Source organism: Dryobates pubescens, chromosome W (genome assembly GCF_014839835.1).
Source record: "Dryobates pubescens isolate bDryPub1 chromosome W, bDryPub1.pri, whole genome shotgun sequence".
In the NCBI taxonomy this organism is placed as follows: domain Eukaryota; kingdom Metazoa; phylum Chordata; class Aves; order Piciformes; family Picidae; genus Dryobates; species Dryobates pubescens.
Genome location: NC_071656.1, coordinates 16,066 through 42,164, shown reverse-complemented (window position 1 = coordinate 42,164; position 26,099 = coordinate 16,066). Strand labels below are relative to the sequence as shown.

Genomic DNA, 26,099 nt, shown 5'->3' with positions numbered 1-26,099 from the left:
TTCGGCTGGATCTGCTTCTGGGATTCTGGCCAACTAAGATAAGATACTAACTCCTGTGCAAGGCCTTTCTTCCTTTCCTGCCCTGTTAACCGTCCTCGTCTCTTCTTCTACCTCTTTGGGGGAGAAGGGAGGTAGGGGGGTGAAGGGGGCACAGGGGGAAGCCCCCTCTGTGGGGGGTCTGGTTTCTGGTTGAGTTCATTGGCTGTATATTCCTGTATATACTGTAAAATACCTGTATTTGTTGTGTTACATATAATCTGTTTCCTTGTAAAATATAATCTCATTTTCTCCGACTGGGTTTAGCCGTGGTCTCTTTCTCAGTGGGGGAGGGAAAGCAGAGCCTTTCCTTTCAAACCACCACAACCTACTAATATGTATTTTATTAAGTGGTTTAATGGGTGCATGCACATCTGATACAGTGATAATAAATTTACTAAATGCTAATTATTCACTGTTGTAAACATTTTTTAAAAGCGTTGTGAATTTGCCTGGATGAATACACATTCCTTGATGAAGAATTATTTATAATGAAACACTGGCACATTAAAGATAAAAGCTGATGAGCCTTTTGGCATATTCTTTCAACACGATTACAAGAGAAACGGCATGGTGTAAAAAGTATATGGAAAGATTGTTCTTACCATAATCATCAAGTGTCTGAAACAAAGTCATAATAATTGTAACCAGTCAGAAATTACAGTAAAAATGTAATCCAGTTACATGTAACTGTCAAAACAATTCATTTCTTTCCTTTTCAGTTGATAATTATTTTCCAACATGACAGAAAAACTTTGGTAATTGAAGGCATTTAAAATAATCTTCAAAGTTCAAGACAGTCATGCCATTTTCTGTACACCAAGGCTCAGAGAATGTAAAAACTGGTTCCAAGTGGGAAAAGTGCAAATATCCTGCACAGATAGTTTAAAAAAGCTGCTGGTACAATCATTCACTAACAGAATTTTTGCTTTCTTTTTTTGCATAGTTCACACATCACTGGGAATGTGACAGGGTGTGCTATTTTTGGCAAGATCAAAAAAAGTGATACTTGTGTGAGTTGCCATGTTAGACATGCTGGATCCATGCCGAATTCAGGTACAGGACTGCTACCTGATGTTATTAGACAGTGAATACTGATTTTGCTTTTGTTGAAGGAGTTCTGTAATAGCCAACAGCTTCTTAAGAACATGCTGTAGGAAAAAAACCACAAAAATAAAACACAAAAACAACCCAGTACAACCCTACATTAGCAACTAGAAAAAGCCTAGCCCCCATCTTGCTTGAGAAGCATCTTCAAACATTAACCTACCTACCAGACTTAGGTAGTTTAAAATGTATTTAATCCTTCCCTCTCCACCCCTGCCCTGGCTCAAATTTCCTAGTCATTACTTCGAAAGGCAAGCATAAAACAGCAATATGAAATTTATCTGCACCCATGGAGATCCATTAAGTCTCGACAACTTAATCAGAAATTTTCAAAATCAGGGTTCTCCTATCTGTGAAAAATAATCTGTAAAACAAAAATTAGTCCAGCCATCATTTTTGCTTTGTCAAGACTAGTAGTAGATGTAAGTGAATTATGAACTTGAAACATGATTGATTTTTACCCTCATATGCCACTGAAGAGGTAAATAGTAGTTATTAAATTTGATCAGTTTTGAACTGCTATAATGAACCATTATCTCATTTTTAATTCCTTGAGCTTTCTTCTACAACTACCTGAAGGGGGCTTGTAGACAGGCAGAGGTTGGTCTCTTCTCCCAGGCAACCAGTACCAGAACAAGAGGGCACAGTCTCAGGCTGCATCAGGGGAGGTTTAGGCTGGAGGTTAGGAGGAAGTTTTACACAGAGAGAGTGATTGCCCACTGGAATGGGCTGCCTGAGGAGGTGGTAGGGTCGCTGTCGCTGGGGGTGTTCAGGGCGAGGCTTGACAGGATGCTTGGTTGCATGGTTTAGTTGATTGGGTAGTGTTGGATGATAGGTTGGACATGATGATCTCAAAGGTCTCTTCCAACCTGGTCTGGTCTATTCTATTCTATTCTATTCTATTCTATTCTATTCTATTCTATTCTATTCTATTCTGCCATAGATGATTAAATACAAATATAATTTCACCCTTTGCAAAATTGCAATAAGAGTTCCCAGTAATACTCTTATTTAAAAAACATTGCTACTGAACACTACATTGGGTAGGATCTGTTGCCACAAGAAAGAAATACAGATTTATCATATACCTGGGTTTAAATTAAGGCCTTCAAGGAATCAGGATATAGGAAACCCAGTCTTTAAACCATGAGAATAAGAAAAATGATTACAAGAAGCTATTTTGAAACAAATTAAAAAATATTTTTAAAACTACCTCTTCAAAATGAGTCATTAAATAACAGTCTAAGTTGAAACTGATTCAAGGAAGATAATCTCTAAACAGAAAAGCTTACTATAGTACAACTGCCCCTGTCCCTAAATCATTAGCACTAAAAAGGGAAGACTACTTAAATTATCTCCTGCACAGCACAGTATACTAGTCAAGTGTACCAAAACATATTACTGTGCAAGAAGTATAATTGCCAACATGGAGTTCATCATAATTAGTAGACCATAGGCAATTATATTACTTTTGTAGAATTTTTATACAATACATGAAGTTATGTGGATTTTTTACTCTTCAAAAATGCTTTCCATAAAAGCTGTATATAAGTTTAATAGTTGGAATAAAGCAGTCATTTATAGTGTTTGCTAGAGAAGTTTGCCATGTTTGTTTACAAATGTAGTAAATCAGGAAGCAGAAATTAAGTAGTGATAGAAAGCTAAGGAAAGTAAATTTAGTTATTTAGTTTTCAATTAGATTAGACTAGACTAGACTAAAATAGAATTAACCAGGTTGGAAAAGACCCTCGAGATCATCAAGTCCAACCTATCACCCAACACTATCTAATCAACTAAACCATGTCATGAGACAGTAATTTCTTGGGTTTAGTCTTCCTCTAGAAACTACTCAGTTTAGGAAGGATGTTGACTTGCTGGAATGAGTCCAGAGAAGGGCAACAAAGTTGGTGAGGGGTTTGGAACACAAGCCCTACGAGGAGAGGCTGAGGGAGCTGGGGCTGCTTAGCTTGGAGAAGAGGAGACTCAGGGGTGACCTTATTGCTCTCTACAACTACCTGAAGGGAGGTTGTAGACAGGTGGATGTTGGTCTCTTCTCCCAGGCAGCCAGTACCAGAACAAGAGGACACAGTCTCAGGCGGCACCAGGGGAGGTTTTGGCTGGATGTTCGGGAGAAATTCTACACAGAGAGAGTGATTGCCCATTGGAATGGGCTGCCTGGGGAGGTGGTGGAGTCACCATAATTGGAGGTGTTGCGACCGTTTGAGGCTGTGCCTTTAAGGAAGGGGTACACTGGCTAAATGTTTATAAAATATTTTGGTATTCTAAATTAATTTCATTGGCTAATTAAGGGGGGAGGTGATGGACCCAGGGGAGCTGGGACTTTCAGTCTTCCTTTATCCGCTCTCCCTTTCGGCTGGACTTCTTCTGGGCTTCTGGCCAACTAATAGATAAGAGATACTAACTCCTGTTCAAGGCCTCTCTTTTTTCTCCCTTGCTAACCACCCTTGTCTCTTCTTCTACCTCTTTGGGGGAGAAGGGAGGTAGGGGGGTGAAGGGGGCACAGGGGGAAGCCCCCTCTGTTGGGGGTCTGGTTTCTGGTTGAGTTCATTTGCTGTATATTCCTGTATATATTGTAAAATACCTGTATTTGTGGTGTTACATATAATCTGCTTCCTATACATGCTTGTAAATATATGTGTCTGCTTTTTCTCTGACTTTTAGCCATGGTTTCTTTCTTATTGGGGGAGGGAAAGCAGAGCCTTTCCTTTCAACCCACCACAGGTGTTCAGGAGGAGACTTGATGGGGTGCTTGGTGCCATGGTCTAGTTGTTTAGGTGGGTTGGATTGGTTGATAGGTTGGACGAGATGATCTTGAAGGTCTCTTCCAACCTGGTTTATTCTATTCTATTCTATACCAAAAAAAATCATCTGGAAACTAAATGAAACAAACAAAAAAGGCAAAAAGCCAAAAGCAAAAAACCAAAACCAAACCACCAAAACCCAACCAAAAGAACACAACACACTGCTTTAAAACATCTTTGTTTCAGTAGTATAATATATATACTTAGTTCATAGTTTTGAGCTTCTTTACAGGTAGCAACCTTCTGGTGAAATATGTATGTATTATCACTCATACTGCTGGATAGAAAAATTATAAAAGAATCATGATATTAAGCAATAAATGAAGACATGCTACCTGTACCTGTGATTTTGTTAATCATTGTAGTTTACCTGCATTGCACCTCGTTCATTACTGAGTGTCCGAAGTTCATCTGAATGTGCCACACACATCTCATGCAAGGCTGCCAGATAACGAGATAAGTCAGTTCTAGAGTGTTCTGTAGTGCCCGGAAGCTCAGGAACATTCTTTAACCAAAATTGTGAGAGCTGACTTAGAATGATGAGTAGCCAAGCATATAAGAAATTAAATTACAGTACCACAGATGTGCCAACAGCTGTTTTGATACTACAAGCAAGTACTGCAATGTTTTCCTTCACAATTAGGTCTTCTGTCCATGTTCTCTAATACAAATATTCTATTTTATGAAGACATTTTAATTATGGTTACATTTTTCATATGGAGATATTACTAAATATATAGCAATTCCTATTCCTACTAGGAGGGTTCTACTAGAAGGCTTGACATTGCTATGCTACTCTGAGATGGTCAGAAAGACACTGAGAAAAACAGAAGCATATTATATGCTCCCCTCAAATGAGGAGGATCCATCCATTAGGTGTTTAAAAACAAGTCAGAGAATAGCAGCAGCAAAAATTGAAACCAGCTCCCCCCCTCCCCCCCAAGCTATCAAGTCAGTAAACCCACTAATAAAACAATGTAATTAAAACAGTAGATGAATCAGTTATTTTAAAACCCATCAGTTTTCTGAGTCCTCATGCATAATATACTATTTAAAGACAAAACAGCATACCATAATATGCAGAAGTTGCTGTTTAACCAGAAAAAGGTGACTTATGGCAATCCACCTGAATGACACACTTCAAAACACTCATTCTTATAGATTGTCAAAATAGAGATGTCATCTAGGCAGTTTTTAATGGATTAGTTCAGGAAACTAGGTACATTTCTTTCATCTTCATTGTTAAACAAATTCTTGGTTTAAACATACACATATATACATGCATGAGATTCTAACCCATTTTATAGCTATCATACACAAAACAGTACGAGTCTCAAAGTGAACTGCAATTATTATTTTCTTTTAAACTGCAATACCTGGAATTCATTCAGTGATACATTTGGTAATGTATAACTAAAACTCAACATATTATTTTTTAAATCTTGAATTTTTTGAGTCTCGAGTCAGAATCATATGACAAATTATGCATAATAAGCTTTTGGTTTAAAATATGTTTTTAAAAGATTACTGGTTTTGGCCAAAATCCTTAATCCTTAGGGAGAAGCTCAAGCAGATCTCATATCTACAGCAGTACTAAATAAATCAAATCTTTCTAATAGGACATATGATTGGTTTTCATTCTGTGTAACAGGCCAGCAATCTGCAGTTCCTAAACATGCATAAGAAATTTTTTTCAGTAACAAGCATTCAAAATTGTGTGGAAGTCCATGCATTATTGAGCTTGTTAACAAGAAGTGTAAAGAATTTTAATTTACAATGTTGCTATAAAACTTCAAATGTTTCTTTTTTAAAACTACTTACCCCAAGTTCATCTAAGAACATGATCATGCGATGTTTGTTATTCTTGATGAATGGGTTTACCCCCTCCATATATGGCTCCTAGTAATTTTTAAAAGTATCTATTAGAGTAAATCCATATCAATTTAATAGTCATACCTGAAGTGAACACATTGTAATCAGAGACACTGAAAATCACAAATGTGTTCTCTGGAGTGATTTTATTTTTTCAAGTGAATTTATGACTGGTGTATAACTAGTCAAAAATTTACACTTTGTTTGTATTCCAGTTGGATTATGATTTTTTATATATATACATTGTGACATGACATTTTGCACTCTGAAATATTTGAGATGGACTTATTTTTTTCATTGAAGCTGTATAATGTAGAAAATACTTTCAGAGATAATAACATAAGGACATAAGTGCCCTCCTTGTTCTTCAGTTAATGCTTATATTCCAAGTTGTATCAGACAAATGGCTTTATAATAGCCACCTGATCTCGCTTTCCTTCATTATGCTTCCCATTTTGACATAATCAATGGAAATGCAAAAAGGTTCCCATCATCTGCTTAAGGCAGATGATACGTTCTTGAATGGATTCTTTCTAATCAGAGATTTCTACTCTAGCATTTCTCAGCTGTCCTTTCAATCTGGATATCCCTAAAGACTATTTACCATCACATAGATGTTTCCTTTGTTGAGGGATGGCTGTCTGCCTCTTCTCTCCCACTTTTCCAACTCCAATACCCATCTAGTTGACCAAGGGAAGCCAGTAGATGTGAGGTGTTTTTTTTTATCTTAGCAAAGCTTTTGATACTACCTCTCACAGCATCCTTCTGGACAAAATGCCCAGCACACAGCTAGACAAGTCTATATGTTGGGTAAGCAATTGGTTGAATGGGTTGGATTCAAAAGGTTATAGTAAATGGGGTTACATCAGGCTAGCAGCCAGTCACCAGTGGGGTTCCCTGGGGTTCAGTTTTAGGGACATGGCTCTTTAATGTTTTTATGTGTGAACTGGAAATGGGAATTGAATGTACATTAAGTAAGTTTGCCAACAATACTAAACTGTGTACCCATCAAGAGTAGAGAGGCCTTACAGAGAGATCTGGATAGACTAGAGAGTAGGGCAATCACTGACTGTACAAAATTTAACAAGAGGGAGTGCTGGATTCTGCACCTGGGACAGGGTAATCCTGGTTATACATATAAGTTGGGGATTGAGAGGCTGGAAAGCAGCCCTATTGAAAGAAATCTGGAGGGTTGGGTTGATGTGAATCTGAGTCAACAGTATTGTTTGGCAGCCAAAAGGGCCAATTGTGTCCTGGGGTGCATCAAGCACAGCATATCTATCTGGTTGAGAGAGGTGATTGTTCCAATCTACACTGCACTGATGTGGCACCACTTTGAGTACTGTGTACAATTTTGGGCATTTGAATATAAGGAGACCATCAAACTATTAGAATATGTCCAGAGGAGGGTGAACAAGGTGGTTAAAGGTCTCTAGGGCAAGACAGCTTGAGGTCACTTGGTTTGTTCAGCTTTAAGAAGAGAAGGCTGAGGTGTGACTTTATCACAGTCTATAACTTCCTCAAGGTGGGCAGCAGAGACAGAGGTGCTGATCTCTCTCTGGTGACCAGTGATAGGAAACAAGGAAATGGAATGAAGCTACACGAGGGGAAGTTCAGATTGGACATTAGGAAAAGGTTCTTGACTTCAGCAAGGTTTTGGATACTGTCTTCCATAACATCCTCGTGCATAAACTCAAGAAAAGTGGATTAGATGATTGAACTGTGAGGTGGATTAGTAACTGTCTCAACAACAGAGTTCAGAGAGTTGTGATCAGTGGCACAGAGTCCAGTTGGGAGCCTGTGGCCAGTGGTGTTCCCCAAGGATCAGTACTGGGTCCTGTTTGGTCCTGTTTTGTTCAATATCTACATCAGTGACCTGGATGGGGGGATTGAGTGTACCCTCAGCAAGTTCGCTGATGATATGAAAGGGGGGGGGGTGTGGGGTGGTGTCCTGACACACTGGAAGCCTGTGCTATCCAACAAGATCTGGACAGGCTGGAGAGATGGGTAAAGGTGAACCTCACAAGTATAGAGTCCTGCATCTGGGGAGGAATAACACCAGGCACCTGTACAGACTAGGGGTCATCCTGCTGGAAAGTAGCTTCATGGAGAAAGACCTTGGAGTCCTAGTGAACAGCAAGTTATCCACAGGACAGCAATGTGCCCTTGTGGCCAAGAGGGAAAATAGCATCCTGGGGTGCATCAAGAAAAGTGTGTGCAACAGGTCTAGGGAGGTTCTTCTCCCCTTCTGCTCTGCCCTGGTGAGACCACACCTGGAATACTGTGTCCAGTTTTGGGCTTCCCAATTCAAGAGACAGAGATCTGTTGGAGACAGTCCAATGGAGAGCTATGAGGATGATTGCAGGACTAGATTCTATGGTCCTTGTTGCAGTTTGAGCTGGGTGCCCCCCTGGTGTGTTCACTTCCTGTGTCCAGAAGTCCAGCCCAGAGGGATGGACACAGGAAATTGTGTATTTCCTACCATAATTCTTTGCACCACTATAAGATCCAGTGCGGAGTCTAGCACGTTCTCTTTTCTTCCTCCTCCGCCAGCCGGTAACTGGGGGAGATGTCTGCTGGCTTTGGGCCTGGCTAGGCCCAAGGCCACGGGGGGATGGGCAGTCTCAGGCCTGGCCAGCTGAGACTAGCCCAGCAGAGGGAGGGGGAAGAAGGAGCCCTGAGGGTCTCGGGTGTACCCTCAGGTGGGAATGGGATGCCTCTGGGTTTGCTTTGGGATCTTCCTTTGTCACTGCGCTTTGGGTTCTCTGTAACATTCACTGCTTTCCATTTAAACTTTCATCACTTTTGCAATCCATTTGTCTGAGTGTTTTATTCCTGCCCGTGGTGGGGAGAGAGGGGGCTGCCTCAACCCAGCACAGTCCTGCTCTGGCAGGGGGGTTGGACTCGATCTTTGAAGGTTCCTTCCAACCCCTAACATCCTGTGATCCTGTGACTTGAACATCTCTCCTATGAAGAAAGACTGGGAAAACTGGGGCTGTTTAGTCTTGAGAAGAGAAGGCTGAGATGGCATCTTATCCATGTCTATAAATATCTGAGGGGTGGGTATCGACGATGGTGATTGGAATCAATACAGCTGACCAATATGATCAAGTATTGTTCCTTTATTGTTCCAGTATTGCAGGCCTATGGTGCAGGCCTATGGTGAGAGTATAGCACAGTAAAGCATAGAAAGAGAAGGGACAGGAAAGGCAGAAGTACATAGCAAGGGAACTTCTACAACTTATATAAACTCGGAGTGCCTTGGACTCATTGGTTCCCTATGAGTGATCACACATCACACTATTATAGATTATTGGTCCAACTACTGATGACACGCGAGGTTTGTTGATGTAGGTGCATGTCCTGTTGTCCCAAGATAACTCTCTATGTTTATAGCTACCAGTGCCTTGTTTTAGTTACATGCTGCAGGCACAGCCTGTTTGGTACACTGCTAGCTGGCTCTGCACTTATGCTGAGCATGGCCTACCACCATGTCAGGCTCTAGGCCTGCACTGCCAGATTGCTCACACTGCTCGTTGCTGGCATTGCCACAGGTGGGTATCAAGATGAAGGTGATGGTCTCTTTTTGGTAGTGCCCAGTGATAGGACAAGGAACAATGGGTACAGGCTAGAACACAGGAGGTTCCACCTCAACACGAGGAGACACTTCTTTATGTTGAGGGTGATGGAGCACTGGAATAGGCTGCCCAATGATGTTGTGAAATCTCCTCCTCTGAAGACTTTCAAAACCCACCTGGATGCATTCCTGTGCAGCCTGCCCTAGGTGATCCTGCTTTGGCAGGGGGGGTTGACTCTATAATCTCTGGAAGTCCCTTCCAATCCCTAATATTCTGTGATTCTGTGATTCTTTACTGAGAGTGGTCAGTCACCAGGACAGACTCCCCTGGGAAGAAGTCACAGCCCCAAGGCTGTCAGAATACAATGAGCATCTGGACAATGCTTAGTTATAGGTAGTCTTACAAGGAGCAGGGAATTGGACTCAGTGATCATTACAGGTCTCTTCCAACTTGCGATATTCTGTGGATACTAGAATATGATTGCTACCCTTTTCATCATTGATAGAAAAAAAGTCCACATACTTCCACTGTTGACTTTGGAACAAATGTCTGAGTTTATCTGTTCTCATAGCATGAAAATATGGTTGCATCACTCTTTATAATAGCTACTGATATGGTCATTGGTTCATCAATTATTTTAACAGGTCACTGCTGTTCATACTACCAAATTAAAAATCCTCATGATATGGACCAAATCATTCATATAAGTTCCTAGATGACTCATTCTCAAATTATTGATTCCTCTTTCCAATTCAGTCAGACTTTATGTTAGTCCTCTAGTTTAAATCAATACCCTGTTGAACTCAAACTGAAGAGGATAGAAGAAACTGGAGGAGCAAGGCCTCCTTGGTGATAAGACATCCAGGTCACACTGGGATGTGCACAAGAAAATAGCAACAGATTTTTGCCTGAATTAAGCAGGAACAGTGAAATGTATTGGAAATACAGTTCTAGACTGTTTTGTGTAAAATTACATTCACCTTAGCTCCAAATTCAACCAGATTTGCTAAATTCTGCAAAGACTTGGCGACCAGTGTCAGCGTTCTTGCAGCAGTAGGGGAAGGAGAATCTGATAGGAATACAAAACAAAGAGTTACTAGCCATTTCATTTAAAACTTCCAGTGGGCAGATGAAAGTTAAGCTCTTCTACAATTTGTTATTTATCATGGAATCAAATACTTTGAATCCTGTAACTGAACAGTATGTGGAAAATCTCATGATCAAGTACATTTTTGTTGTACATTAATATGCATATCTGACTTTCTTTATAAGTTGCTTACAGAACAAAGTAAGCGAAATAAAGTGGTCCTTTGAAGCCTAAGGTTAACCAGAGTTTTATCAATTAAGAGAAAAGCCTATTCACAAAAATTGCACAACTCAGTTAAAGAGATTTCTTGTTAGAATTGAATTTAAATTATTGTTTACCCTTTTCCTTATTTGCATGTATCCATATAAGTAGGTCCTGCATTGTTATGCAAATGATACTTTAAATTAGAAGTACCAGGAAAATACACTAAATATTACATGCAATTGTGTCTTGTATTTCCATGAAGGTATACCTATATTTACTGCACAAAAATTGCTAGAAACTCCTGGTACGATCATTTGTTGGAAAAAGTTGTTTGAAGAGATCAGTGTACTGGATCTGGCAAGGATAGAGTTAATTTTCTTCATAGTAGCTCATATGGTGCTGTTTAAGATTTTTGACCAAAACAGTACTGATAACACACTAATGTTATAGCTTTTGCTGAATGGTGTTTATGCAGCAACAAGGCTACCTCTGTTTCTCACTCTGCCTCTCCAGTGAATAGGCTGGAGTGTGCACAGTAGGCTGGAAGGGGACACAACTGGGCAGATGACCCAAACTAATCAAAGAGCTATTCCATAACATCATGTTCAGGCATAAAAGGGAAAAGAGGAGGTTTTACATATGTTAGCCATCTTGTGCTCAGGAACTAGATGGGCATCAGTCTACCCATGGCAGGTGATGTGATTGTCTGATCATTTGGTTTTGTTTTGTTTCATTTGTCCTTGACTTATTAAACAATTATTTATTGTTTGTTTTATCTTGACCCTCAAGATTTATTTTCTTTATTCTTCCTTTCCTCTTCCCCCATTCCACTGAGGGTGAGAAGGGAAGTGAACAAGCTGTCTGGTGCTTTATCTGCCCATGAACGTTAACCCACAATTTTCTTTATGAAATTATTTTCTTTATGAAACACTTTTAACATTCACGCATTTTTATTTTTTTAAAACTTTATAACAAGACATTGAGAATAAATACTGTCTGACCATTGATGGTGAAAAACATATGCTGGCTGCCTTAGGGAGAAACAAATACATGACTTTAGACACAGTGTTCAAAAAACTTCATATTTTGTTTAATTAGGCACTAAAGTGAGTTCATGCCTATTATTACATAAAGTATGAATTCAGCCTGAAGCATAGTCACCTGAGATAATATTAAACGTCCTTGGGTTCAGGATAGCAGGACAAAGCAGTCGAAGAAAAACAAAGCCACTGAAATGGAAAAAAAATGTATTTTGTTCAATAATAAAGAATTAATATAAAATCATGCAGTCTTTAAGCATTCAAGTCAGTATGGAAATATTTGTGAGATAGATGACTATCACCCTGTGTTCCATGAATGTTTGTTAATTAAGAATGTCTTGTAATGATTTCAACAATGACAAAAAATGAAATAAAACCATATTGATTTCTGAATTAAAGTGAGCCTCTGAAACCATTTGGGAAAAGATTAACTGTAAGACCATACTGAAGCCTGTAGTCAAAGACCACATTGGCTTTAAAAAGGAAGAGCACTTTATCTGCCTCCTGAAAACGTTCCACTGGGTACTACAAGTAATTCATCCTTCATCCAGTCACTTTCAAAAGCCAACATAAAGAGAACAAAAGTGCACAGTCAGAATGGAACCTCTCTTGGCAGAAACATTGCTGTATGTGGTAGGTTGAGAGAGGGCCTAGCTCTCCCTCCTCCACAGAGTAAGAAACCACAGCTAACCCAGTCAGAGGAGCAAAGCTATATATTTACAAGCATATATGGAAAGCAGGTTATATATAACACAATATATACAGGTATTTACAATATATACACAGAAATATACAGCAAAGAGAAATAACACAACAAAAATCCCTCCTCGAGGAGGGATCCCCTCCCTATAACCCCCTCTCTCCCCCCCACCTCCCTTTTTCCCCAAAAAGGGGTTAGAGATAAAGAAAGGCAAGTTATTAAGGAAAAGAGTAGTTAGTAAGCTTCAAAAGCCCATGCAGGATTAGTGTTTGCTTATCTGAAGGCCAACTCCAGCTAGTTCGCAAAGAAGCAGGCAGGCAGAACAGGCTGAAACCCACACTCCCCAACTCCCAAAACAAACTGAACTGAGAAAAAAAAATTCCAACTGCTCTACAGTTTAAAGTTGCATTTTATCTATTCACCAATGAAATTCATTTAGAATATCAGAATGTTTTTGTTCTAGTACCAAAAACATTTAGCCAGAGTGTACCAGCACTGTTTGTTCTTAAAGGCACAGCCTCAAACGACCACAGTCCACCCCTTTCTAAACAATTTCATTGGCTGTTCATACTGTCCATCCAATCCACGACAATATTTACAGTTTGTAAGTAAAGTTCATAGTCCGTTCCGGCTATACTCAGATGTAGATGATTCAGAAGTCCAAGAAAATAAAAAATCAAGAAAATGGAAAGCAGTTTGTCTCTCCGCAGACAAAGTGAAGAAAAGGGAACAGGGAAACAGGGACTCTCAGTTGACACAGGGCTCTCAGGGTTCGCAGGGTTCATGCACCGTAGATTCCTCAGAGATTCCTCCTTTGGACGCGATGTAACTGTACAACAGTAAAAAATTAAACTCTTTCAGCTAAAGTTAAATCTCTTTGTGGAATACACTGAATTTCACCATTCTCTTGCATTACCCAATAAGTGTGACCCGGACCTTCAGCTGAAACCACTCCTCAGACAGGTTTAGCCTCTACTGAGGGCAAAAACACCCAAACAGTTTTACCTAACAGATTCTTTTCTCTAACAACAGGAACTCTATCACTTTCTACTCTCCATAGCAGATCTGAATGTGCCAGTCCAGCTCAGTTCACTGAACCTCTACTATTCACCAGCCAGGTTGCTTGTGCTAAATGTTTCTCCCAGATTTTCAAAGATCCACCTCCCATGGCTTTGAGAGTGGTCTTCAACAAACCGTTGTAGCGTTCAATCTTCCCTGTAGCTGGTGCATAGTAAGGAATATGGAAAATCCACTCAATACTGTGCTCTTTTGCCCAGCTCTTTACAAGGTTGTTCTTGAAGTGAGTTCCGTTGTCTGACTCAATCCTCTCTGGAGTTCCGTGTCTCCACATGATCTGTCTCTCCAGACCGAGAATGGTGTTGCATGCAGCTGCATGTGGAACTGCATAAGTTTCCAGCCATCCGGTGTTTGCCTCTACCATAGTAAGCACGTATTGCTTACCAGAACGAGAACGTGGTACAGTGATGTAGTCAATCTGCCAGGCTTCACCATACCTGTACTCGGACCATCTGTCACCATGCCACAAGGGCTTAATTCGCTTTGCCTGCTTAATAGCAGCACAAATGTCACAGTCATGGATGACTTGTGTGATAGCATCCATGGAAATGTCTATGGATCTGTCACGAGCCCACTGGTATGTTGCATCTCTGCCTTGATGTCCTGATGAATCGTGAGCCCACCGAGCTAAGAATATCTCGCTTTGGTGTTTCCAGTCGAGATCAAGATCAGAGTCCTTGTCTACTTGATAAACTCTTGCAGCTAAATCTGCCTGATGGTTGTGCTGCTGTTCCTCAGTAGCTTTGCTCTTAGGAATATGAGCATCAATGTGTCTCACCTTCAATGGAATTCTCTCGACTTGATCGGCAATGTCTTGCCACAGGTTAGCTGCCCAAATGGGTTTTCCTTTCCTCTGCCAACCATTCTTTTTACAGTTCTTTAGCCAACCCCATAGAGCATTGGCTACCATCCATGAGTCGGTGTAGAGATAAAGCTTTTGCCATCTCTCACGTTTGGCTACGTCGAGAGCGAGCTGGACAGCTTTTACCTCTGCGAACTGACTGGACTCTCCTTCTCCATCCTTCGCCTCCGCAACTCGGCGTGTTGGACTCCACACTGCAGACTTCCACCTTTGCTTGTTCCCGACGAGACGACAGGAACTGTCTGTGAACAAAGCATATTTCTTTTCATCATCAGAAAGGTCATTGTAAGGAGGAGCTTCCTCAGCACGAGTTACTCTCTCCTCTGGAGGTTTAGCACAGTTGGCATCTTCAGGCCAACTTGAAATCACCTCCACCAGACCAGGTCTTTCAAGATTTCCCATTCGAGCTCTCTGTGTTATCAGAGCCATCCACTTAGACCAGGTGGAATCTGTGGCATGATGTGGTGTGGAACCTTTGCCTTTGAACATCCAATTCAAAACTGGCAATCTGGGAGCTAAGAGTAGTTGTGATTCAGTTCCAATCACTTCAGAAGCTGCTTTTACTCCTTCATAGGCAGCTTAAATCTCTTTCTCTGTTGGAGTATAATTAGTCTCTGAACCTCTGTAACCTTGACTCCAGAAGCCAAGAGGTCCTCCACGCGTCTCACCTGGAGCTTTTTGCCACAAGCACCAGGTTGGACCATTGTCACCTGCAGCCGTTTACAAAATGTTCTTAATGTCTGGACCATCTCGGACAGGTCCCAAACCCACTGCTTGTACCACTTCTTGCTTTATCTGGTCAAAGGCTGCTTGCTGTTCAGGTCCCCAGTGGAAACTGTTCCTCTTTCGAGTCACATCATACAGAGGTTTCACAATCTGACTGCATCCAGGAATGTGTAGTCTCCAAAATCCCACTATTCCCAAGAAACGTAGAGTTTCTTGCTTGTTCATGGAATTGGCCATGGTAGAGACTCTATTTACCACATCCACTGGAATGTGTCGACATCCATCCTGCCACCGCACTCCCAGAAACTGGATCTCTGTGGTAGGTCCTTTCACCTTGTCTCTCTTGATAGCAAAACCTGCATTCAGAAGAATGTCAATGATTTTGTTACCTTTCTCGAAGGCTTCCTCAGCAGTTTTACCCCAGACGATGATATCATCTATGAACTGGATTTGTTCTGGAGCAGCACCTTCCTCCAGAGCATCATGGATTACTGCATGACAGATGCTGGGGCTGTGGATCCAGCCCATTGGCAATCTGTTGAAAGTGTACTGGATTCCTCTCCAGGTGAAAGCAAACGGAGGCCTGCATTCCTCTGCTATGGGAATAGAGAAGACTGCATTAGCAATGTCTATGGTAGCATACCATTTGGCCTCTTTGGATTCCAGCTCATATTGCAGTTCCATCATGTCTGGTACTGCTGCACTCATAGGCGGTGTTACTTCATTCAGGGCTCGGTAGTCCACTGTCAGACGCCAGTCTCCATTCTGCTTTTGCACAGGCCACACTGGACTGTTGAAAGGCAAATGAGTTTTACTGATGACTTTCTGACTCTCCAACTGACGAATCAGTTTCTGAATGGGCAACAGAGAGTCACGGTTGGTTCTGTATTGTCTGTGATGCACAGTCTGAGAAGCAACTGGTAATTTAATGTCCTGAATCTTGTGTTCCCCCCTGCACCCCCTTCTCTCCCCCTACCTCCCTTTTTTCCCAAAGAGGGTTAGAGAGAGGAAAAAGGCAGTTATAAGGAAGAAAAAGTTAGTAGGCCTCCAGGATTAGTGCTTATCTGCGGTCATTCTGGCTAGATGCCTAGAAGCAGGCAGGCTGGAGGGGAGAGCAAAGAGGAACATACACACTCTGAACAAGATTCTAACTGCACTAAAACTTAAAGCTGCATTCTACTAACCTACCAATGAAATTCGTTGAGAATATCAATATTTACAAAATATTCAGCCCGAGTGTCCCAGCACTATCCCTTTCTTAAAGGCACAGCCTCAAACAGTCACACAAGGTTACCCATTGATATCATTGGGTGGGGTCTCCCTTGTTAATTGATGGCCTAGTAAATGCAAACTTTTCATCCTCCTGATGTAAGTAAATTGTAAAGAAACAGTCCTTCAAGTCAATAATAATCAAGTCCCAATTTTGGGGGTTCATAGTAGGAGTTAGGAGGCCAGGTTGTAAGGCACCCATCTCCTCCATGATAGAGTTGATTGCTCTCAGATAATGTAATAAACGCCATTTGCCAACATACGTGTGTCAAAGGGGGTTAACAAGTGTGTTGAAAACAACTGATCGATTATAGCAGTTGTGTATCGTGACTTTAACCCATAGGTAGTTAGGGCTTGTCTAGCTTCTTTTAACATTTTCCAGTCCAGAGATTACCATATTCTTTGTTGACCTTCTAATACCACAGGTCTACCTGGACTTCAGCAAGGCCCTTGACACCGTCCCCCACAGTAAACTGCTGTCTAAGCTGTCAGCTCGTGGCTTGGACCGCAACACTCTGAGCTGGGTTAGGAACTGGCTGGAGGGCCGAGCCCAGAGAGTAGTGGTGAATGGTGCCACATCCAGCTGGCGGCCAGTCACAAGTGGCATCCCCTAGGGATCAATGCTGGGCCCCATCCTCTTTAATATCTTCATTGATGATATGGATGAGGGGACTGAGTCAGTCATCAGCAAATTTGCAGAGGACACCAAGCTGGGAGCAGATGTTAGAGGTCAGTTAGAGGATAGAAGGACTCTGCAGAGGGACCTCGACTGACTGGTCAGATGGGCGGAGTCCAACACAATGGCATTCAACAAGTCCAAGTGCTGGGTGCTGCACTTTGGCCACAGCAACCCCATGCAGAGCTACAGGCTGGGGTCAGAGTGGCTGGAGAGCTCCCAAACACAGAGGGACCTGGGGGTGCTGATTGACACCCGCCTAAACATGAGACAGCAGTGTGCCTAGGTGGCCAAGATGGCCAACGGCATCCTGGCCTGCATTAGGAATAGTGTGGCCAGCAGGAGCAGGGAAGTCATTGTGCCCCTGTACTCTGCATTGGTTAGGCCACACCTTGAGTACTGTGTCCAGTTCTGGACCCCTCAGTTTAAGAAGGACATTGAGACACTTGAACGTGTCCAGAGAAGGGCAACAAGGCTGGTGAGAGGCTGTGACTGTTTGAGGTTGTGCCATTAAGAAAGGGACAGTGCTGGGACACTCTGGCTGAATATTTTGTGAATATTGATATTCTAAATGAATTTCCTTGGTGGATTGGTGGAATGCAGCTTTAAGTTTTAGTGCAGTTAGAATCTTGTTCAGTGTGTGTTCCTCTTCGCTCTCCCTTTCCAGCCTGTCTATTTCTGGGCATCTAGCCAGAAGGACTGCGGATAAGATAAGCAATATTCCTGAATGTGCTTGAAGGCCTACTAACTTTTTTTCCTAATAACTGCCTTTTTCTCTCTCTAACCCTCTTTGGGGAAAAAAGGGAGGTAGGGGGAGAGAAGGGGGGACAGGGGGGAACCTCCCTCTGTCCAGAGGAGGGGGTCTTGTTCCTGTATCTTTCTTTGCTGTATATTTCTATATATATATTGTAAATACTGTATATATTGTATACATATCCTGCATATTTCCCATTGCTTGTAAATAGAGCATTTTCTTTGCTTTTCTGACTAAGTTAGCTGTGGGTTTTTTAATTCCTTCTTAGTGGGGGAGGGAAAGCCGGGCCTTCTCTCTCAACCCACCACAGAGCTACATTCTACCAATCAACCAATGAAATTCATTTAGAGTATCAATATTTACAAAAACATTCAGCCAGTGTCCCAGTTCTGTCCCTTTCTTAAAGGCACAGCCTCAAACGGTCACATGTGGCCAGCAGGAGCAGGGAGCAGGAGCAGGAGCAGGGAAGCCATAGTGCCCATGTACTCTGCATTGGTTAGGCCACACCTTGAGTACTGTGTCCAGTTCTGGGCCCCTCAGTTTAGGAAGGACATCGAGACACTTGAACGTGTCCAGAGAAGGGCAACAAGGCTGGTGAGAGGCCTTGAGCACAAGCCCTATGAGGAGAGGCTGAGAGAGCTGGGATTGTTTAGCCTGGAGAAGAGGAGGATCAGGGGTGACCTCATTGCTCTCTACAACTACCTGAAAGGTGGTTGTAGCCAGGAAGGGGTTGGTCTCTTCTCCCAGGCAACCAGCACCAGAACAAGGGTGTAATGGGTTGGGGCAGATCCCCTCCCCACCACAGGCAGAAATAACGACTCAGACAAACGGATTGCAAAAGTGATGAAAGTTTAAATAGAAAGCAGTGAATGTTGCAGAAAACCCAAAGCGCAGTGACAAAGAAAGATCCCATCCCCACCTGAGGGTGCATCCAAAACCCCCAGGGCTCCTTCTTCCCCCTCCCTCTGCTGGGCTAGTCTCAGCTGGCCAGGCCTGAGACTGCCCATCCCCCTGCGGCCTTGGGCCCAATCAGGCCCATGGCCGGGAGATCTCTCCCCCAGTTACCAAGTCTCGGAGAGGGAAGGAAAGAGGAAGTGCCAGACCCCACCGCAAAATTTATAGTGGTGCAAAGAATTATGGTAGAAATACCTAATTTCCTGAGTCCACCCACTGGGATGGACTTCTGGACACAGGAAACACCCCTGTAGCAGAGGGCACCCAGCCCAAACTACGACAAAGGGGACACAGACTCAAGCTGCACCAGGGGAAGTTTAGGCTCAAGGTGAGGAGAAAGTTCTTCACGGATAGACTCATTCATCATTGGAATGGGCTGCCCAGGGAGGTGGTGGAGTCACCATCCCTGGAGGTGTTCAAGAGGGGATTGGATGTGGCACTTGGTGCCATGGTCTAATGTCATCCTGGCCTGCATCAGGAACAGTGTGGCCAGCAGGAACAGGGAGGTCATTCTGCCCCTGTACACTGCACTGGCTAGGCCGCACCTCGAGTACTGTGTCCAGTTCTGGGCCCCTCAGTTTAGGAAGGATGCTGACTTGCTGGAATGAGTCCAGAGAAGGGCAACAAAGTTGGTGAGGGGTTTGGAACACAAGCCCTATGAGGAGAGGCTGAGGGAGCTGGGGTTGCTTAGCCTGGAGAAGAGGAGACTCAGGGGCGACCTTATTGCTCTCTACAACTACCTGAAGGGAGGTTGTAGAGAGGTGGATGTTGGTCTCTTCTCCCAGGCAGCCAGTACCAGAACAAGAGGACACAGTCTCAGGCTGTGCCAGGGGAGGTTCAGGTTGGATGTTAGGAAAAAGTTCTATACAGAGAGAGTGATTGCCCATTGGAATGGGCTGCCTGGGGAGGTGGTGGAATTGCCGTCATTGGAGGTTTTCAGGAGAAGACTTGATGGGGTGCTTGGTGCCATGGCTTAGTTGTTTAGGTGGTGTTGGATAGGTTGATGGGTTGGACATGATGATCTTGAAGGTCTCTTCCAACCTGGTTTATTCTATGTATTCTATGTATTCTGTTCTATGTGACAGGTTGATCTTTGAGGTCTCTTCCAACCTTGGTGATACTGTGATACTGTGACTTTGTCTTTCAGTCTTTCAACCTCACCTTGTAGCTGTGCTGCTCGGCTGAGTAGAAAATCCACCTGCTTGTAAGTGTGCACAACCCCCTGCTACCAAGGACAGACTGAGGTATTCCCTGCATCCTGCAACCTGCATCATTGCATCCTTCTGTGGAAGCTCTGTCTGGGTTCCCACCTCCATTTTGGCTGTCATCAGTATGAACTACTTCTTCTGGGTGGAGACCATTATACTTTGACTGAGATGGCAAAAAGTTTGTTTTGGTTTGGTTTGGTTTTTAGCCTGCCTGATGTCTATGGTTTATTCAGGTTACCGCTGAGTCTTCTGCACTCAGCCATCTGACCCAGCATGAGCTGCTTGCTTCATTCCAGTGAGAGAGCTATCTCTATCACTGAATTGCAGTCTTGCAGTTTTTCCTGTTTTGTCCACGTTTACATTTTCCGCAGTTCTTCCCAGTTCCGTCACCCTCCCAAGCAGGCACACGTGAGGATGACCCTGCTGGTCCTCCTGCCCTGGGAAGCCCCTTTCACCCAAAAGCAAAACCAAAATAAAGCACCACTCAGCCAGAGTCCATTGGAACCAGTCCCAGAGTCGCTCTCTTGCCTAATTGTGGTCTAGCACCAAATCTTTTCCAAATACTACTCTCAAACAATCTGTAACCATTCCTATTGTGAAGATCACTCCCAACCGATATACCAAACTTTTCATAACTTTGTATCATGTTACGAAGGAGATGGAGCGAAATTTATAAATAAATAAATATATTATTATAAATGTCTCATTTTATTCCCCCTTATTCATAACAAACTGATAGTGTTAAAGGGAGAACTATTTATTGATTTATGAATGTAGACTGGAGTTTTTATACCCCATACCAGAGAAGCCAGGTTCAGTAGCCTGAAACATTTTTACAGAAGCTCTGGAATGTTTCAATGTTGTTGTGCTGGAGCAGAAAAATTAAACAGAACTAGGACAACATAGAAGCACATATTTTCAGAAATGAAGACTGTGTATTGATTCTGAGTGATCCGCACAGTCTTCACGGATGCAGAGAACTCTATATTCCAACGTAGAAAATACCTCAGTGAAATATGACAGTCAAATCACCTTTCCTACAGATAGTTGGAGAGACTTTTTACAAAGACATACAGTGATAGGATGAGGAGTAATGGCTTCAAATTGGAAGAAGCTTTTTGCATCTGTCCCAGAGGAGGGGAAAGGTCACAGTATACGAGAATGGCCTGTCCCCCTGTTGCAGTTTGAGCTGGGTGCCCCCCTGGTGTGTTCACTTCCTGTGTCCAGAAGTCCAGCCCAGAGGGATGGACGCAGGAAATTGTGTGTATTTCCTACCATAATTCTTTGCACCACTATAAGATCCAGTGCGGGGTCTGGCACTTTCTCTTTTCTTCCTCCTCCGCCAGCCGGTAACTGGGGGAGATGTCTGCTGGCTTTGGGCCTGGCTAGGCCCAAGGCCACGGGGGGATGGGCAGTCTCAGGCCTGGCCAGCTGAGACTAGCCCAGCAGAGGGAGGGGGAAGAAGGAGCCCTGAGGGTCTCGGGTGTACCCTCAGGTGGGAATGGGATGCCTCTGGGTTTGCTTTGGGATCTTTTCTTTGTCACTGCGCTTTGGGTTTTCTGTAATATTCACTGCTTTCCATTTAAACTTTCATCACTTTTGCAATCCATTTGTCTGAGTGTTTTATTCCTGCCCGTGGTGGGGAGAGAGGGGGCTGCCTCAACCCAGCACACCCCCAAAGGCAAAAAGATTCTGGGAAGGGAATTGGCAGGTCTCATAGAAAGGGCTTTAAACTAGTTTCGAAGGGGGAAGGGGCTGAAACTAGTCCCCTCAGGCAAGAGTCTGGGGGCAATAAGCTAGAGTCAGAGGTGAAACCAGCAGCCCAGCTGCAGTGCATGTAAACTAATGCACAAAGCATGGGTAACAAACAAGAGGAGCTGGAAGCCTTGTTGCAGCAGGAAAGTTATGATGTAGTTGCCATCACAGAGACATGGTGGGACGCCTCACATGACTGGAGCACTGCAATTGACGGCTACAGGCTCTTCAGGAGAGACAGGCAAGGAAGAAGGGGTGGAGGGGTGGCCCTGTACATCAGGGAGGCGCTAGATGCCATTGAGATGGAGAATAGGGACGATCGGGTTGAGTGCTTCTGGGTAAGAATTAGAGGGAAGACCGGCAGGGCAGACATCCTGGTTGGAGTCTGTTATAGACCACCCAACCAGGAGGAAGATGTTGATGAAGCATTCTATAGGCAGCTTAAGGCAGTCTCCAGATCGCCTGATCTTGTTCTCATGGGCGACTTCAACCTGCCTGACATCTGCTGGGATATCAACACAGCAGAGAAGAGACAGTCTAGGAGGTTCTTAGAGTGCAAGGAGGACAGCTTCTTATCCCAGGTGCTGTGTGAGCCTACCAGGGGTAAGGCTATGCTTGACCTCCTCTTCACCAATAGGGAAGGGCTGGTGGGTGATGTGGTGGTCGGAGGGTGTTTAGGGGCCAGCGACCACGAGATAATTGAATTTTCGGTATTCAGTCAAGCTAAGAGGGGCAGCAAGAAGACCTCCACTCTGGACTTCCGGAGGGCAGACTTCAGGTTACTCAAGGAACTAACTCAGAGGGTTCCTTGGGATAAATCCCTCAAAAATAAAGGGGTCGCAGAGGGCTGGACCTGCTTCAAGGAAGAACTCTTGAAGGCACAGGAACAGGCTGTGCCAATGTGCCGGAAGATGAGGCGCCAGGGCAGACAGCCAGCCTGGATGGGTAATGAACTTTTAATAGAAGTAAGGGAAAAAAAGAGGGTGCACCATCACTGGAAGAAATGTGAGGTAGTTGGTGATCTGCTTAGCCACTTGGATCCCCACAAGTCCATGGGACCAGATGGGATCCATCCTAGGGTGCTGACAGAGCAGGCAGATGAGCTGGCCAAGCCACTCTCCATCATTTTTCAGCAGTCCTGGCTCACTGGAGACATCCCAGAAGACTGGAAGCTGGCCAACGTGGTGCCCATCCACAAGAAGGGCCGGTTGGATGAGCCAGGGAATTACAGGCCTGTCAGCCTGACCTCAGTGCCAGGCAAGATTATGGAACAGGTCATCTTGAGTGCAATCACAGAACACTTAGAGGATGGCCAAGGGATCAGGCCCAGCCAGCATGAATTTAGGAAGGGCAGGTCGTGCCTGACCAACCTGATCTCCTTCTATGATCAGGTGACCCGCCTGGTGGATGTGGGGAGGCCTGTGGATGTAGTCTACCTGGACCTCAGCAAGGCCTTTGACACCGTTCCCCATAGCAAACTCCTGGCCAAGGTGTCAGCCCATGGCTTGGATGGGAGCACACTGCATTGGGTTAAGAAGTGGCTGGAGGGCTGAGCCCAGAGAGTGGTGGTGAGTGGTGCCACATCCAGCTGGTGGCCAGTCACTAATGGTGTGTCCCAGGGATCAGTGCTGGGCCCCATGCTCTTTAACATCTTCATTGATGATCTGGATGAGGGCATCGAGTCCATCATCAGTAAATTTGCTGATCACACCAAGCTGGGGGCAGGAGTTGATCTGCTGGAGGGTAGAGAGGCTCTGCAGAGGGACCTCGACAGGCTGGACAGATGGGCAGAGTCCAATGGCAACCAATCCAACCCACCTAAACAACTAACCCATGGCACCAAGCACCCCATCAAGTCTCCTCCTGAAGACCTCCAATGATGGTGACTCCACCACCTCCACGGGCAGCCCATTCCAATGGGCAATCACTCTCTCTGTATAGAACTTCCTCCTAACATCCAACCTGAACCTCCCCTGGCACAGCCTGAGACTGTGCCCTCTTGTTCTGGTACTGGCTGCCTGGGAGAAGAGACCAACATCCACCTGTCTACAACTTCCCTTCAGGTATTGGTAGAGAGCAATAAGGTCACCCCTGAGTCTCCTCCTCTCCAGGCTAAGCAACCCCAGCTCCTTCAGTCTCTCCTCATAGGGCTTGTGTTCTAAACCCCTCACCAACTTTGTTGCCATTCTCTGGACTCGTTGCAGCAAGTCAACATCCTTCCTAAACTGAGGGGCCTAGAACTGGACACAGTACTTGAGGTGCGGCCTAGCCAGTGCAGTGTACAGGGGCAGAATGACCTCCCTGCTCCTGCTGGCCACACTGTTCTTGATGCAGGCCAGGATGCCATTGGCCCTCTTGTCTGCCTGGGCACACTGCAGGCTCATGTTCAGCCTAGTATCGACCAGTACCCCCCGGTCCCTCTCTACATGGCCACTCTCCAGCTACTCTGACTGCACTCAAGATGACCTGTTCCATAATCTTTCCTGGCACTGAGGTCAGGCTGACAGGCCTATAATTCCCTGGCTCATCCAACCAGCCCTTCTTGTGGATGGGCACCATGTTGGCCAGCTTCCACTCTTCTGGGACGTCTCCAGTGAGTATCAATTCTTAATTGGGATTATCATGCCCGTAATAATACATAATAATCTTTAATATTCTTGTAACCTATAAAGTACTATAAGGTTTTGGCACTAAAAAATAAAAGAAAAAAATAGTTAAGCACATTGATGTATGACAGTAAAAAGGCATTAAAAGATTATTTTCAGCATAAAGATAAAGGTAACTTACCTAACAACTCTTGTTCTCATTGTGGTATTAGCTGGCCACTTGTTTTGAACAGACTTCTGTAAGCATCCATAAATATACCTCAATGTCCTGTAAAAATAATAGGTAATTAATAATTTCCTTTAAAAACTTCACTGAATAAAGCAGCTGTAGAAAGTCCAATCTCCTGCTTAATGCAGAACTATTATCAACATTAGGTTTATAATTCAGACATAAGCTTAAAGTTAATTTAAAATCTTCTATTACAATCTATTTACAAATGGTGAAGAAAGTCCTTGACTAATTGTCGTAGTTTGGGCTGGGTGCCCTCTGCTACAGGGGTGTTTCCTGTGTCCAGAAGTCCATCCCAGTGGGTGGACACAGGAAATTAGGTATTTCTCCCATAATCCCTTGCACCACTATAAATTTTGCGGTGGGGTCTGGCCCTTCCTCTTTCCTTCCCTCTCCAAGACTTGGTAACTGGGGGAGAGATCTCCCGGCCATGGGCCTGATTGGGCCCAAGGCCACTGGGGGATGGGCAGGCTCAGGTCTGGCCAGCTGAGACCAGCCTAATAGCCGGGGGGGGGGGGGGGGGGGAAGGAGGAGCCCTGGGGGTTTTGGATGCACCCTCAGGTGGGGTTTGGGGTCTTTCTGGGTTTACTTTGGTTTCTTCCTTGTCACTATGTTTCCTTTTGTGCACACTCACTGTTCTCTATTTAAACTCTCCACTACTTTTGCAATCAGTTTGTCTGTCTCGTTATTTCTGCGCGTGGTGGGGAGGGGGTCTGCCCCAACCCATTACATTTTGGCACACCAACGTGGGGCTGGCTGTTGTGCCCACTCTGCAGATCGATTGCAAAAGACGGAGAGTTTAAATTTAGTTCTGGGCGTCGGTTTGGGTTTGGCAGTTGGGGGGCTCAAGTTTTGCTGCTGGGGCGATCGTGTGAGTTCTTGTGGATGGCGGGGGGACACCTGGTGCGCTCGGGGTATCGCTTGAGAACGCGTAACCTGCCCTTCCCCTACGGCGGGGAGCGAAGTGGGGGAGGGGCAGTGGCGAACAGATCAGAGTCAGGTCCGTTTTTGCTGCGGGGATAGAGCCAGCCGCTGCGAGCGGGCGAGCCAGCTCCCGAAATCCCAGGGGGCAGACGGGGACCCCAGCTGGAAGGCCGTTTTCAAGGGCTCTGAGAACGCGCTTATGGCTTCCACTGGGAGAGCCGTTTGAGTGTCCAAGGGGTGGAGGTTACTCTGATTCTGTGCCGCGGCGGTAGAGGTGGGCGGAGCCCTGCTGTGTGCCGAGTGGTGGCAGCGGCAGGCCCGGCCGTGCACTCGGAGGAGCGGCGGCGGTGGCCCCGGCCATGCACTCGGGCTGCAGTAGGTGCCGGCTCTGATTCTCTTTCCCCGATTTTCAGATAAGCTCCGAAAATGGCGCCGAGCACCTGGTTCCGCCTCCCTTCTTCTTCAGTGGGCTGTGGCGCAGCTCCTCCCTCTGCCGGGGGGGGGGTGGGTTGTGCAACGGGATGCTGTCCTGCCTCGGTACGCGAGCGCCCAGTGGGGGGGTGGAGTGCCTCTGACAGGCATCCATGTAGGTTTGGTCTGCGTGAAAGCGGTT

General features: G+C 44.5%; 1 protein-coding gene across 1 annotated transcript; it reads right to left on the bottom strand.

The window, feature by feature from the left end:
- Nucleotides 1-3,620: 3,620 nt before the first annotated feature.
- Nucleotides 3,621-24,586, bottom strand: LOC128899329 (ras GTPase-activating protein 1-like). The gene is made up of 6 exons (XM_054177722.1): nucleotides 24,515-24,586; nucleotides 11,868-11,935; nucleotides 10,396-10,484; nucleotides 5,787-5,864; nucleotides 4,336-4,470; nucleotides 3,621-3,626 (listed from the first exon to the last, which is right to left on the bottom strand). The coding sequence occupies exons 1-6, from the start codon at nucleotides 24,532-24,534 to the stop codon at nucleotides 3,621-3,623; spliced, it is 396 nt and encodes a 131-aa protein (XP_054033697.1). The 5' UTR covers nucleotides 24,535-24,586.
- Between the last annotated feature and the right edge of the window lie 1,513 nt (nucleotides 24,587-26,099).

Coding starts and splice junctions, on each gene's coding strand:
- LOC128899329 (XM_054177722.1), bottom strand. CDS start 24,534: ATGAGAACAAGAGTTGTTAG. Junction 11,936..24,514: donor ATGAGAACAAGAGTTGTTAG/GTAAGTTACCTT, acceptor TTTCCATTTCAG/TGGCTTTGTTTTTCTTCGAC. Junction 10,485..11,867: donor GACGTTTAATATTATCTCAG/GTGACTATGCTT, acceptor TATTCCTATCAG/ATTCTCCTTCCCCTACTGCT.